At 60.0% G+C, this 13,425-nt stretch overlaps 1 protein-coding gene and 1 long non-coding RNA gene across 15 annotated transcripts in view; one reads left to right on the plus strand and one right to left on the minus strand.

Moving 5' to 3' along the window:
- The window catches only part of TXNRD2 (thioredoxin reductase 2), a 66,472-nt gene extending 54,102 nt beyond the window's left edge, over positions 1-12,370 (plus strand). For 6 of the 14 annotated variants that reach the window (XR_010125880.1, XR_010125871.1, XR_010125874.1 and 3 more), the window contains exons 12-18: positions 4,409-4,545; positions 7,185-7,280; positions 7,631-7,723; positions 9,466-9,537; positions 9,716-9,813; positions 10,671-10,865; positions 12,086-12,370. Coding sequence is in view for 4 of the 14 variants with exons in the window: in XM_054469215.2 (XP_054325190.2) it covers positions 4,409-4,545; positions 7,185-7,280; positions 7,631-7,723; positions 9,466-9,537; positions 9,716-9,813; positions 10,671-10,794 (620 nt within the window). In the remaining 10 variants the exon portion in view is untranslated. Of the gene's footprint in view, positions 1-4,408; positions 4,546-7,184; positions 7,281-7,630; positions 7,724-9,465; positions 9,538-9,715; positions 9,818-10,670 lie in introns of those variants that run through there. The other 8 variants (XR_010125872.1, XR_010125875.1, XR_010125873.1 and 5 more) reach the window with 5 other exon arrangements.
- LOC134739262 (uncharacterized) lies at positions 6,284-8,629 on the minus strand. The gene is made up of 2 exons (XR_010125881.1): positions 8,409-8,629; positions 6,284-7,846 (listed from the first exon to the last, which is right to left on the minus strand). It is a non-coding gene; the product is annotated as an uncharacterized LOC134739262 (long non-coding RNA).
- Positions 12,371-13,425: the final 1,055 nt, after the last annotated feature.

A 13,425-nucleotide genomic window follows, 5' to 3' on the forward strand; every position in this document is an offset into this window, starting at 1 on the left:
GCCATCTCTGAAGGGACGTTCCTTGGGGCTTGTGGCCGTACTCTGCACCATGGTCAGCAGCTCCTCTTTGCCTTATATGTAGTGGGCATGGCCTGCCTTCAGGATGGCTGGTCAGTTCGGCCACCTCTGGCTCCCACGCTGACCACAGCTCTGTTGGCTGAGATGATCCTCTTGGAGGGCAGCTTCATTTAAGTCTCCCTGGTGACTGCGGTGTAGTTCTCAAAGGCCAACAAGTTCCAGTCTCAGCCTCTCCTCCAGGCAGCATTTGATGGTACAGGTGTGGTGCCTGCAGGGAGGACGCTGCCGACGTCCAGCTGGGCCCTCTTGGTACAGTACACAAACACAAATTGGCCCGTGTGGAGGCCCTTGGTGGTGATGGACACCTCTGTCTGCTGCTTAAACTGGTGTGGATCCTGGAGACCATCTCAGCAGGGGGATGTCCTTCAAGGTGCCCTTGATGTAGCTGTGCCGCTCAGCAAAGTCCACAGCATGCAGGCCTATGAGCCCTCATGCTTCATGTGCGCAAGGAACACAGAGCTGGTGCCCTTCCTCTGCCCACGAATCCCGTGGCCCACAACTGCTCATGAGTGCAGCCTGAAGAGCTGTACCTGGAATTTTAATGCCCTTGTTGTTTGCAGAAAATATGCCAGAGTGTCATGTATCCATTACGTAATAAGCTCTCACAAAGCGGGAACATGGTGAAGACGCCTATAAATGCATGAGAAAAGGCAGGAACTGGCAATTTACAAAAGAGGAAATACGGTTCATAAACACGTGGCCAAAAATTACTTCATCTTACTAGTCATCAAAGAAGTGCAAATTAAAGCAGCATGACAGAGAGTGCTGTGCGCCGCCTGCCCCAGGAAGGAACAGAGTCTAAGGACTGCTCTGCGCCTGGAAGCCCCCACTCAGCTGGCCGCCCTTCCTCTGAGGATCTGCCCCAGGAACTCAACTGACACATGGCAAGCCGGTGCCCCAGGTCTCCATCCTGGTGGTGTCTAGGAAGCAGAGACTCGAGAGCGCCTGTCCTACCCCAGGAGGGGCCATTCAGCAGCACTTGGCAAACGCTGCACTGGGCGCTCAAAAGCCAAGGCTGCGAGGACGGAGCTGCAGGGAGCACAGAGCCGCCCCATGGGGAGCCCTGCAGTGGGCCACAGGCACAGCTGGGAAAGCTCTGAGCACAACAAGCAGGGCAAAAGACACCGGTGCAGGCACCCTTCTTTCCCCAAATGGCCTGAGTGGTGCACATTTATCCTGGCATAGGAGGGAAATGGTCAGGAGCTGACCAGGCACAACTGCTTTATCCTGGCATAGGAGGGAAATGGTGGGGAGCTGACTGGGCACAGCCACCGCATCCTGCTGCTCACACCATTCGGGCCCCACTGGGTCCCCACCTCGGCACGAGTCGTCCAACCTCCTGCAGGGCTCCAGGCCTGAGCCAGTAGGGCCTAGGACACCTGATTGGCTGTCCAGCACCAGCAGGGAGATCTGGCCCGTCTCTGGCCACTGCCCAGTCCTTTGCTCAGCAAGACCCATAGTGGGGCTCAGGGCCTGGTGTCCTGCCATCAGGGCTGGCCACAGCTAGGGACGTGGCCTCACCCAAGTGGAGCTGGCCTCTTCCCTGCACCCACTCCCAGCCACCTCCCACCGGCCCAGCTTCTAACCCTACAGTGCCCTGGGCTGCCCTCCTCAGGGCTGAGCCAGCTGCCTGCCACAGGCCACTCACTCTTCTTTTGCTGTTCATTCCCGAAGGGCTGTGGAGTCCCTGCGGGGCCAGGCTTGTCTGTGCCGCGCAGCCCACTCTCCCCTGGCCATCCAGCCTGTCCAGCTGTCATGCTTTTCACATTAGTGGCTCCATTACATTCCCACCGACTTCCCAGAGTGATCCACACAGCATGTGCGGAAGAGTCCTGGCTTTGGATGGGCCACCTAGTTCCATGCCTCTTTTATCTCTTGTGACTACTTTTAAATTTATCTTTATTTCCTTCGGGACCTGGGGACAGGGTTTGGTCAGCACCTACAAGGTCTATAGTTGCCGTAGTTACCATGAGGAACATGATGAGTGCTCTTGGCTTCCCAGGACCAGCCAGGCAAGCGTGCAGAGGAGAGTGTGGGTGCAGCGTCAGATGTTCTGTTCTGGCACGGAGCAGGCACCAGGAAGTGCTGGGCCTGGTGGGCTGGATACCAGGTTGGAGAGGGACCAGACGGCTGAGCGTGAGCCCCCTGCCTGCAGGGACCACGGCCCCTCCTTTGTGCCCCAGCCCTGCCCATGGGGCCCAGCTCCTTCCTCTGATGTGGGCTGGCATCCCCTGTGTCTGGGCTGATCCCCGACCGGTGCCAGCCCTCCCGGCACCCAATTCCTGCGGCTGAGCAGAGCACAGAGGCTGGAGCCGGCCTCCCGCAAGCTGGCTTAGCCAAGCTGGTATGTTTTGACTCCCGCCCTGGGACAGCAGCTGGAGACTTAAGGGTTCCCTCTCACGGGAGCTTCAGCTTCCAGATGCTTAGGTGGGCGCCACCCGCATACCGGCCAGCAGCTGGTTTGTCCCAGCCACGATGAGTAGGGGAGCTATGCTTTTGATGCCAAATCGCCTTTGCCATCGGTGGATCATCCTGAGCCCCTGGGAGCTGAGAGCAGCTGGGATTGGGAGGGAAAAGCTGCTGTGGCCGCCCGCTGGCCTGGCAAAACCACACCCATCTGAGTTAGGGGAGAAAGGGACCTCTGCTGGCTGTTCAGCTGTGAAGAGGCCCATGCGGTGCCCTCTCTCCAGGCCCCAGGCTATGTGGAGACGCAGGGGGCAGCTGTGCTGACCCCCTGGACTGGCCATCCCCTGCCCCTCTTGGCCTTTGCACCCAAGAGCAGGATCAGCTGAGCCAGCTGCCCCCTAGAATGGGCACGGTGTTTAGTTTGGACGCTGCCCCTTAGCTCAGCTCCCCTTGGCCCTGAGGTCTCTAGGCTGGGGCTGTGTGCCAGGCAGCCATGAGGGGCTGCAGCACGGAGCAGGCGGGAGACCTGGCTGCTAGCTCTGCTCACTTGGCCCTCTACTAGCGGGTTGTGGGTTCTTGCTTTCTCCTAATGGGGAGAGACCTTCAAGCCCTACCTGGGCAGAGGACCAGATCCCAGGACTTGAGCATCGTTGGGGTACAGTCCAGGGTGTGGCTGGCTCCTCTTCAGCTTGTCCAGATAGGGAGGAGGCCATCGGGAGCCAGCAGGTGTCCCTTGAAGGAGGCCCCTCTGGACTCTTGAGGCCTGGGAGCTGATGGGTCTCACTGCCTGAAGGTATCAGGCTGCAGTGCTGCAGACAGATGCAGGGAGGCCAGGCAGGCCAGGTGCCAACAGCTCCCCACGAAGGGCTGGTTTCTCCGGATGAAGTCAGTACCAGAGCCATTGGCACTGTGCTGGTGGCCCTGTAGCAGGGCCTGAGGCCTGGGCATGTGGAAGATTCTGGAGTCCCGCGCTTAGCACTCTTTGATGTCAGGGAGCGCCAGCATTGGCAAGTGCCTCTTCCTTTCCCGAGTGTCAAGAACCAGTCTAAGGCCGACTCCAGTTTCCGCGGGTGGCACCCCTGCCTTGTCTCCTGTGCCGGCTGTCTCATGTGCCTTGTCTCATCTGACCAGCGTCCGTTTCAGACCTGCCTGCCACCTCCTGCAGAGGCCAGGACCCCCTCTACGCTGCTGGTGCTTCACGTTTGGCCAGTTCTGAGTGGACGTTCTTTTTTCTTGAGACAGAGTCTCACTCTGTCACCCAGGCTGAAGTGCAGTGGTGTGATCTTGGCTCACTGCAACCTCCACCTCCCAGGTTCAAGCTATTCTTATGCCTCACCCTCCCAAGTAGCTGGGATTACAGGTGCACACCACCACACCCAGCTAATTTTGTATTTTTAGTAGAGACGCGGTTTCTTTCTTTTAGTTTCTTTTTTTTTTTTTTGAGACAGAGTTTTGCTCTTGTTGCCCAGGCTGGAGCGCAATGGTGCAATCTCAGCTCACTGCAGCCTCCGCCTCCTGGGTTCAAGCGATTCAGCCTCCCGAGTAGCTGGGACTATAGATGTGCACCACTACACCTAGGTAATTTTGTGTTTTTAGTAGAGATGGGGTTTCACCATGTTGGCCAGGCTGGTTTTGAACTCCAGACCTCAGGTGATCCACTTGCCTCGGCCTCCCAAAGTGTTGGGATTACAGGCGTGAGCCATCACACCTGGCCGAGACAGGGTTTCATCATGTTGGCCAGGCTGGTCTCGAACTCCTGACCTCAGGTGATTTGCCCACCTTGTCCTCCTACAGTGCTGGAATTACAGGCATGAGCCACTGCACCCAGTCCCTAAGTGGATATTCTGAGAAATAGTTTAAACACAACGGCTCTAGGTCAAAGCCACTGAAGATGACCTTTCAGCCCCCTCTCTATTTCCTTCAGGTCGAGTCCCAGACACCAGAAGTCTGAATTTGGAGAAGGCTGGGGTAGATACTAGCCCCGACACTCAGAAGATCCTGGTGGACTCCCGGGAAGCCACCTCTGTGCCCCACATCTACGCCATTGGTGACGTGGTGGAGGTATGGCATGCGTCCTGGGACCAGGGCCCCTGCCCCTGCCTGCTCCACCACCCCTGCTCGCTGGGCTCCAGCTGCTGCCATCCTGTGGGAGAGAAACGACACTTTCTCTGATCACAGAGGCTCTGGGCCAAACCCCAGGGCCAGCCTGTCTGGAGTTCTGGGGTAACCTGGACATGGGCCTCGGCTCTCTGCCTTTCCTTTCCTTTCTGTGGCGGGAGTGTGGACGGTCTAAAGACAGCTGCAAGCACCAGCAGCAGATGCCTGCTGGGAATGGGGCGTGGGTCAGCTCTGCACACAGGCCCCAAACCCTGGCAGGTAGGCTAGAGGCATAGGCTTAGAAATGCCACCATGGCCTTGGGGCCGTCCTGTCCCCACAGGGTTGAGAGGCAGGTCCAGTTCGGGCCCACCTGGCCCCGCCCTCCCCACCTCAGTATCCTCTGGCTTGCCTCTCTGGGCGTCACACCGGGGCAGGTCCTTTGCTCTCAGCTGCTGCTGTGACGTGGAGACCAGCTCCAGTCTTTCCTGGGTGGGGGCTCTGGAGCCCTCCTTACCCATGGCCCCAGTGAGGGACCTGGGTGGTCAGTCTTGGGATGTTGCACCCCGGCAGCCTCAGGAGTGCTCGGCCTGTCCTGCATGTGTCCAGCGCCTGCTGCTGAAAGTGGCTCTGGAGGGTCCCTGAGAGCTTCTTTGTAGCGAGACCTGTCAGTGTCAGCGTCCTGGGGCTGTGGTACCAAATCACTACACACGGGTGGCCCAGAACAACAGACATGGATTCTCTCACGTTTGGGGGCAGTAGTCTGAAATCAAAGTGTCAGCTGGAGTTGAGTGCAGTGTCTCATGCTTGTAATCCCAGCACTTTGGGATGCTGAGGCAGGCAGATTACTTGAGGTCAGGAGTTTAAGACCAGCCTAGCCAACATGGTGAAACCGTCTCTACTAAAAAAATACAAAAATTAGCCAGGCGTGGTGGCACGTATCTGTAATCCCAGCTACCCGGGAGGCTGAGGCAGGAGAATCATTTGAACTCGGGAGGAGGCAGGCGAGGGTTACCGTGAGCCAAGATCGTGCCACTGCACTCCAGCCTGGGTGACAGAGCGAGACTCCATCTCAGAAAGTGTCAGCTGGGCCAGGCTCCTTCAGAAGCCTCTGGGGTAGGACGCCCCAGGCGTCCCTCGGGTTTTGGCTGTATCACTTCTCTCTCTGCCTCGTCATCATGTGACAGTCTCCTGGGTGTGTCTCTGGGCCCTGATTTGCCTCTTACAGTTTCTCTGCCATTGGATTTAGGGTCCACCCTAATCCAGGATGACTTCATCTCCATCCTTACCTTAATTATATCTGCAAAGATCTTATTTCCAAATAAGGTCACACTCTGAGGCTCCAGGCGGACCCTGCAGGGTCCTGTAGGGCCCATCTAGCTGACCCGATTGTGTGGACAGAGCATGTGGCTCCATGTGCCTCAGTCACCCTGCAGCCCCAGCTTGCTTAGCTGCATGCTTCAGCTGCTCAGTGATTTCTGCAAGCGCAGCCTCTGCCTGTGGACCATGTAGGTGCAGTGGTCTCTGATTGCAGGGTCTGTTGCATCCTGTGGGCACTGCACCCTGAGACAGCGCCATGTGCATCTCTGTGCACAGCGGGAAGCCTCCCTTCTGTCTGGGAGTCTTGAGTTTTCCCTCTGCAAGTGTGTAGCTCCCAGGCTTCTGTGTTGGAAACTGGAACATTTCAAACTGTTTTGCCAGAAATGCATGGCGCACACAAAGGCATTCTTTATTTAAACATTAAATCCACTCTGTCAGAAAGGTCATTCTGAATAGTCCAAAGAGTTAACACCCAACCAGTGGTACGCTGAGCGGCTGGGAAGAGCCTGTGGGCGGGGCGGGGGCTATTGTTTAATGAGATGTAAGAGCCTGTGGGCGGGGCGGGGGCTATTGTTTAATGAGATGTTGTGTGCTGTGCGCAGCCGGGATGTTTCCGTAGTTAGTCAGGCCTGCTGGAATGCGCAGGCTGCGCTCTGAGTTTATCTCCACGGATCTCTATGCATTTCTGGAATGCCAAACAACATCTGCATTTCCTGCTGCCAAGGTGATTGGCAGCCCATCCCAGAGGACGGTGCTGGAACCCCCAAGGCTGGGCACACCCTGGGACAGAGGGATCTCCAGCACAGCGACGTTCTGATTTGGAATTTGTTATGGACTGTGACGTGCAGGTCAAGCTGCACATCAGGAGCACATAGAATGCTTTGGGGTCCCTTTTTAGCCGGGGATTCCAGTGAATGAAAACGGTAGCAGCGGCTCTTTTGAGCTTGGTCATGGGGCAGCCCTCTGAGGTCAGCAATGTGCAGAAGGGGTTTGAAGAGAAGGCTTGAGCGTGTGAGGGTGGCACGGCCAGCCTCATCAGCAGCGGACTCCTTTCCCAGGGCAGGGTGGAGGACAGCAAACAGGAGAATGAGCAACCTACGTAGGTCCCTGGGATGCCCTGCAGGAGGACGAGCTCTAGAGGGAATGCTGTACGTCACCGTGCTCGGTGCCAGTGTTGGGGATTTTCTAAAGGGAGATGCCCACTCGGAGGGCAAAGGGTGATGGCATGGGGGCTGCATATAACCCCGGACATGGTGCTGACGTGGCCCCCTGTCCCTTCCCCAAGGGGCGGCCTGAGCTGACACCCACAGCGATCATGGCCGGGAGGCTCCTGGTGCAGCGGCTCTTCGGCGGGTCCTCAGATCTGATGGACTACGACAATGTGAGTTCTCTAGCAGGACGCCACGTACAGCCCGGGAGAGGCCAAGTTCGAGGCTAGCTCTTCTGGGGTGAGGGGCCTTTGTGCGCTGTGTGTCTGCATGTAGGTGTGGGCATGTGTGTGTGTGCGCTTATGCGGGTGTGTTGTGCACACGTGTGTGTGCAAGCATGCGTGTGGGGCTCAGTTCTGAGAGTGTGGCGCAGGCGCGGGCAGGTGGGTCGCCTACTGTGCTTGCAGCCTGCTCTGGGCGCATCTGGTCCTGGTCTGTGATCGCTGCCCTTTGTGTCACATGCAGTGGGGAACTTCGGTTTTGGGGGCCCAAGGGCCCTCCCTGACTCCAGACCTGCTTTCAGGTTCCCACGACCGTCTTCACCCCGCTGGAGTATGGCTGTGTGGGGCTGTCCGAGGAGGAGGCAGTGGCTCGCCACGGGCAGGAGCATGTTGAGGTGAGGCCCGGGAGCAGCACAGCTGAGGACAGTGGCGACTCCGAGACCTCGCCCCACGCTCTGGGCGGAGGCCTTGTGAGCAGGGTGTCAAGGTCTCTCCTTTCCAGGGGCCCTGAGCAGTGGCTGTGTGTAGCGGAAAGGGACACGTTGGGGGCAGCCTCAGAAGTGGGGGTGCCTGGGCTTTGGCAGCCTTGGGGTGACTGGGCTTAGGTGCCTCTGGTCTCTGCCACCATGTGTCACAGCAGTGAGGGGAAGGCCCTTGGCTGCCTTGTTCTGAGGGCAAGGAGAAGCCCTGTGGCCCAGAAACCCCCAGCCCCACCCCAGCCGTGCTGCAGGGGTGCCCAGCACCAGCAGGGTCACCACCATGGTGCCACCCGCTCCCCTGCTGAGGTCAGCTGAGCGCTGGCCCCACTGCAGCACACAGCCGCTTGTCCCTGAAAGCACCAGGGCCCGAAGGTGCCTCTGTGCTGTCCCCACCTCGCAGGGCCGTGAATCCCACTCTACCCAGAAAGGTTTCTCCCAGGGGCCTCCGACCTCTGCTTCCACCCCCAGCCCCCCACCACCCTGCACTTCGTCTTCCTGGACTGCCCAGGGTTTCTCCCAGGCGAGAGCCCCTCACCCCCCTGCCCTCCACCGCATCCTGACACCCATCCCCTTCCAGCTTCTTCCAGGCTCAGGCACTCACCCTGGAGGAAAGGGGTTTTCATCGAGCAAGGCTGCTTTGGGGGTCTGCTCTGGCAGGTGGCTGTGGCTCTGGGGTGGCCTGGAGGGATGCGGGGGCTCCGAAGCCTGCTGGGCCATGGTAGCTGGAAGCCTTCGGTGCGGTTTCATCTTGCTGCCGCGGCAGCTTGCAGGCACCCAGAGAAACCGGAGCCTGCGGCCTGGGCGGTGGGGCCTGTGGCCTTTGGGGATGAGTCACTGGGCTCCAGGGCTGGCCCCTTCCCCCTGCACCCCAGAACTCTCCATCAACAGGACGGACCTGACAGGCCAGCCTTCCCCGAGGCACTTTATTTGCTATTTTTGTTTGATTCATCACAAGTGTGCTGGGACATGTGTTCCTGGCATTTTATAATGTTGTTTTATGTTCCACGATGTTGAATGGCCAAATACTCTGTTTGTTTTCTTTTCAATTCTGTCTTAGTTAGAACAATATTCTCTGAAGTTCCATTAATTAATAATGGCTGTGCAGCACATGTGAGGGCCCCACTCATTTTTTACTTGGCCGCAGCCTCGGACACGCTGTCGAGCCCTTCAGAGGTGCTGAGAAAGCCTTTGTCCAACAGCTCTGGCTCCAGTGTGGCCGCAGCGGCCTTGCTCCAGTGAGGGCCAAGAGAGCACCAGGGTGCCTGAGGGAGCCCAGGAGGCCGCCTGCTCACCCATTCTTGCCTCCGCCGTTTGTCGTAGGGGAGCTATGTCCTCCCAGGTTTGCTGTGCTCGGCCTGGCTGCTTGGATTGTCTGATGCCTGTTCTGCTGCTGTGGTCTACGGGGGTCCCAGGCCTGGGTGGGAGAGGGTCTGTCCTGCAGAGCATGGCTCCAGCCACTGGCTGCCTGCATGTGAGAGGGCCTGCACACACCCCGTGGCCAGCCAAGCCCTCATCCCCATCCCAGACCAGACCTTCAGGCCAGATGGATGGTTGCTGCCCGCCATGACCCTGCCTTGCCCATGCAGCCTGTGGGAGCTGCAGGTGCCACGAGGTTTGTTTGTCCCAGCACTGATCCAGGGTTGGTATCCTGTCCTCAGGTCTATCACGCCCATTATAAACCACTGGAGTTCACGGTGGCTGGACGGGATGCATCCCAGTGTTATGTAAAGGTGAGCATCCCTGTGGCCCAGGGTGCTGAGGATGAGAGGGAGGGTGGCAAAGAGCCTGGCAGGGTGAACACCCGAGGACTGGCCCCACCCATGCCCCCCAGGCAGGGTGCAGGGTGGATGCAGGGTGGACGCAACCCAGCCCCCTCCTGGGCTGGTGGCTGAGATGTGCGGCTTTCAGATGGTGTGCCTGAGGGAGCCCCCGCAGCTGCTGCTGGGCCTGCACTTCCTCGGCCCCAACGCAGGCGAAGTTACTCAAGGATTTGCTCTGGGGATCAAGTAAGTCCCGAGGAATGCAGGCCGCGATGCGATGCGCAGCCGGGTGTCCCTCGAGTGCCGGCAGTCCTACAGTGGAGAGCTGCTGCCACTCTTGCTGCATTTATGTGGCCTTCGTGGGTTTGCAGCAGAGATTCCTCAGGCCCCTCCTCAGACAGGGCGGGTTTCGGGGGGACAAGAGGTGGCTCTGCCCCAGCCAGACACTGTTGAGCCAGCCAGAGCCAAGTGAGGTGTCCCCTGTGGCCCCGGGTCACTGCTAGGGCCCTTGCCCACCTGGCCAAGCACCACGCCACCATGAGCAGAGTGCCAATGCCTGGAGAGCCACCCCAGGGGTGCTGTGTGTCTTCTGGAGCTGGGGCCATTGCCTGGGTCTTGGGCTCAGGCTGTGTGTTTTCGGGGTCCCGGGGTCAAAGGAAGCCGTGGCAAAGCCTCTAGGTGGTTGACAGGGGTAGTTGGAGGTTGGGACATTGTGCATGGCCTGAGAGAGGTGGCTGGCTGGATGTGGGGCCTGGGAGGTGGTGGTGTGGTGAGGCCAGGATGCGCTGTCCGTGGGTAAAGCAGAGAGCAGAGGCCTAAGGCAGGACTGTGCCTAGGGGCGGAGGATGGAACAGCAGGAAGCCAGGCCAGGGCAAGCCAGGGCGTGGCTGGGTGGGAGGTGGGCTGGACGAGCACTAGGCATCTGCTGGGAGGGAGGTGGACGGCACCCACGGGTGTGGGCAGGGGTCCTGGCTGCTGGCTGGGGGTCAGGGGACAGTGAGGAGACCAGCGGCCACTGAGGCCCTCCTCTTCCCAGGGATGGGATGCTGCGGACCCCCCTCCCTGTGCTGACCCCGCCTGCCTCCCCCATCCCCCATGTGCAGGTGTGGGGCCTCCTATGCGCAGGTGATGCGGACCGTGGGTATCCATCCCACATGCTCTGAGGAGGTAGTCAAGCTGCGCATCTCCAAGCGCTCAGGCCTGGACCCCACGGTGACAGGCTGCTGAGGGTAAGCGCCATCCCTGCAGGCCGGGGCACATGGTGCGCCCGCCGCCAGCTCCTCGGAGGCCAGACCCAGGTATGCAGGTGGGGCTGGCTCTGTTTGAGGACAGGGCACGTGGCAGGGGTGCAGGAGCCCTGGCCATGGGCTCCCTCCAGGTGTACAGCAAGGCTGCACCTGCCATGCCACCCAGAATGGGTGCTCCGTCCTGTAACCAGGCCACAGCAGTGACAGGCAGGAGGGGAAGTCCCCAGGGGCCCAAACCTCCCCGGGGGACCCCAGACCCCGGCCTGGCCACAGCTGCTCCCCACACACAGGAGGTATCAAGAAACGGGGCTCATCCTTAGCAGCCTATCCCAGGTGGATGTTGGCGTGGAAGGTGTCCCAGGTGGGCTAAAGTCGGGCATCTCAAGTTGCTGCTCCACAAGGGGCTGCAGTCGGGAAGCTGGCCTCCCACCAAGGCCTGGCTCCTGCAGAGTTCAGCACCCACTCGTTTCCCTGTCTCCCAGAAGGTGGAGACGCTGCCCTGTGATGGCCGGCCCTGCCCAGCCTGCCCTGCACATCTGGTTCTGTTCCAGCTCTGCAGAGCCAGGCTGACTGGAGGGTGTGTTGTTCATCGTGACCTCTTCTGGGGAGGAAGAAACTGGCGAGGGCTCCTGGCCTCTGCCCCAGGGATGCCTGTGCCAGAGCCCCCTCGCCTCATGGTCTGATAGTGCATCCTCCGGCCCGGGCTGCAGGGCGGGGGCCGGGGCAGGGTGGGCCCTCAGCCCGTGCCATCCAGCCCACCTGGGGCACCCCCACAGCTGTCAGCCCCTTCCCGGGTTGGGGTGTTTGGGCTCCATCTCTCCCCTGGGGCTGAGGTGGAGACCAGGCAGAGCAGTGGGCTCCCCGCAAGATGCCTGTGGACAGGCTCTGGGGTCCGCATGGTGCCGAGGGGCTCTGGGGAGGCCTCTCTGGGGGTACTCAGGGCCCCCAGCTTCACTGTGGCTGCCTCCCCCCCGGCGGGGCCGCTCTTGATAGGGATAAACAAAGGGCATCCTGAGGAAACTCTTATCAGAACATTACACCTCCCAGAGCTGTTTTGTTAGGAGCCTGCTATAAATTTTTATCATTTCAAAATATTTTTGTAGCACTGCGTCGCTCCCTGTGACGCATCGCCCTGAGGTGGGGCCACTCTCTGCTGGGTTTATTTCTCACCCATCTCCCTTGGGGGTCCCTGGGTGTGGCAGTGGGAGACATAGCTAGGCTGATGTGAGGCGGGGGTGGCTGCCCTGTGCTGACCTTCCTGTTGTTGGCAGGACGGCTGCAGGCCAGGTTTGGGGGGCCTCACCCCTCTCCTGGAGTGCCTGTGAGACGGTCAGCATGGAGCGCAAGTGCTGGACAGGTGGCCCGTGTGCCCCGCAGGGATGGCTCAGGGGACTGTCCACCTCACCCCTGCACCTCTCAGCCTCTGCCGCTGGGCACCCCCCCAGGCTCCTTGGTGCCAGATGATGACGACCTGGGTGGAAACCTACCCTGTGGGCACCCATGTCCGAGCCCCCTGGCATTTCTGCAATGCAAATAAAGAGGGTGCTTTTTCTGAAGTGTGCTCTGCCTGTGGTGTCCCTGATGGTCCCCTAGGATCGACCAGGTGGGTGGGGTCTGGCCAGGCCACCAGGCCCCTCTTCAATCATGAGTAGCTTCCATCCAGGGCAGCCCAGGGTCCACTGGGGCCCCTTGAACCCCCGAGCACAATTCCAAGCAGCCCTGGGCAGAGGGGAGCAGACTTGCAGTGCTAGGGACCCCACCTAAGCAGGAGGCGGAGCTGCCCCACCTGCCCCACAGCTGCCTGGCCTCTGGCCTGAAGACGCCCACTGAGGGTTTTTCCTGGGACCCTCTGCCTGGGTCTCTGCATCTTGAAGCAAGAAGGGCAGCCCAGTGCCGGGCAGGCTCTCGGGAGGGGCGGCAACACCGGCTTTGTTCTGGAACAGCCCGCCAGCGGGCAGGCCCATGACAGGAGGTAGCAGGGCTGTGTGAGGCTCTCTGTCCCCGGATGTCAGTCACTTTGCCGATTTTCCACTGTGGCCCTCCAAGTCAGCTTGTCGGCCGCGTCAGGCTAATCCTGTGCATTGAGGCTTGATGGGCTGGGGAGTGCCTGTCAGTCACTGCCGAGAGACAGCGCTGACAGCCACGGCCCGGCCCTGTATTGTGCTGGGGCTTTAGCTGTGGCTAATCGCGTGTCTTCCTTAAGAAAACATCACTTAGTCTGCCGGCCCGGAGCCCTGGATGGGACGCTGCTTGTCAGCACACAGAGGAATGCCTTTGCACCTTAATGGGCCTGCAGGAGCCCGACTTGCTGTGTGAAGCGTGCGCGTGAGCTCTCAGACGCCCACTTAAGATGCCAAGTGCTGGGCCAGGCCCTCCCACAAGTGCAGCTCCAGATCAGCCATGTCCCATTTAACGCACGGCTGGTGGCATGCCTGGGCTGGATCCTGTGGGTGGGGCTCGCCTCTAGGCCTGCAAGTTTTTTGCCTTGGAGGCACCGCCAGGCTGGGAGGTCAGCCTACACCTGCTGCCTGGGCTCTGGGGGGTGGCTGTGGGCAGCAGCCAGAAAGGGGGCAGAGGGCCTGTGGATTCCTCGGCCCTGGGATCAGCCCCT

This window comes from Pongo pygmaeus, chromosome 23 (genome assembly GCF_028885625.2).
Source record: "Pongo pygmaeus isolate AG05252 chromosome 23, NHGRI_mPonPyg2-v2.0_pri, whole genome shotgun sequence".
NCBI lineage: Eukaryota > Metazoa > Chordata > Mammalia > Primates > Hominidae > Pongo > Pongo pygmaeus.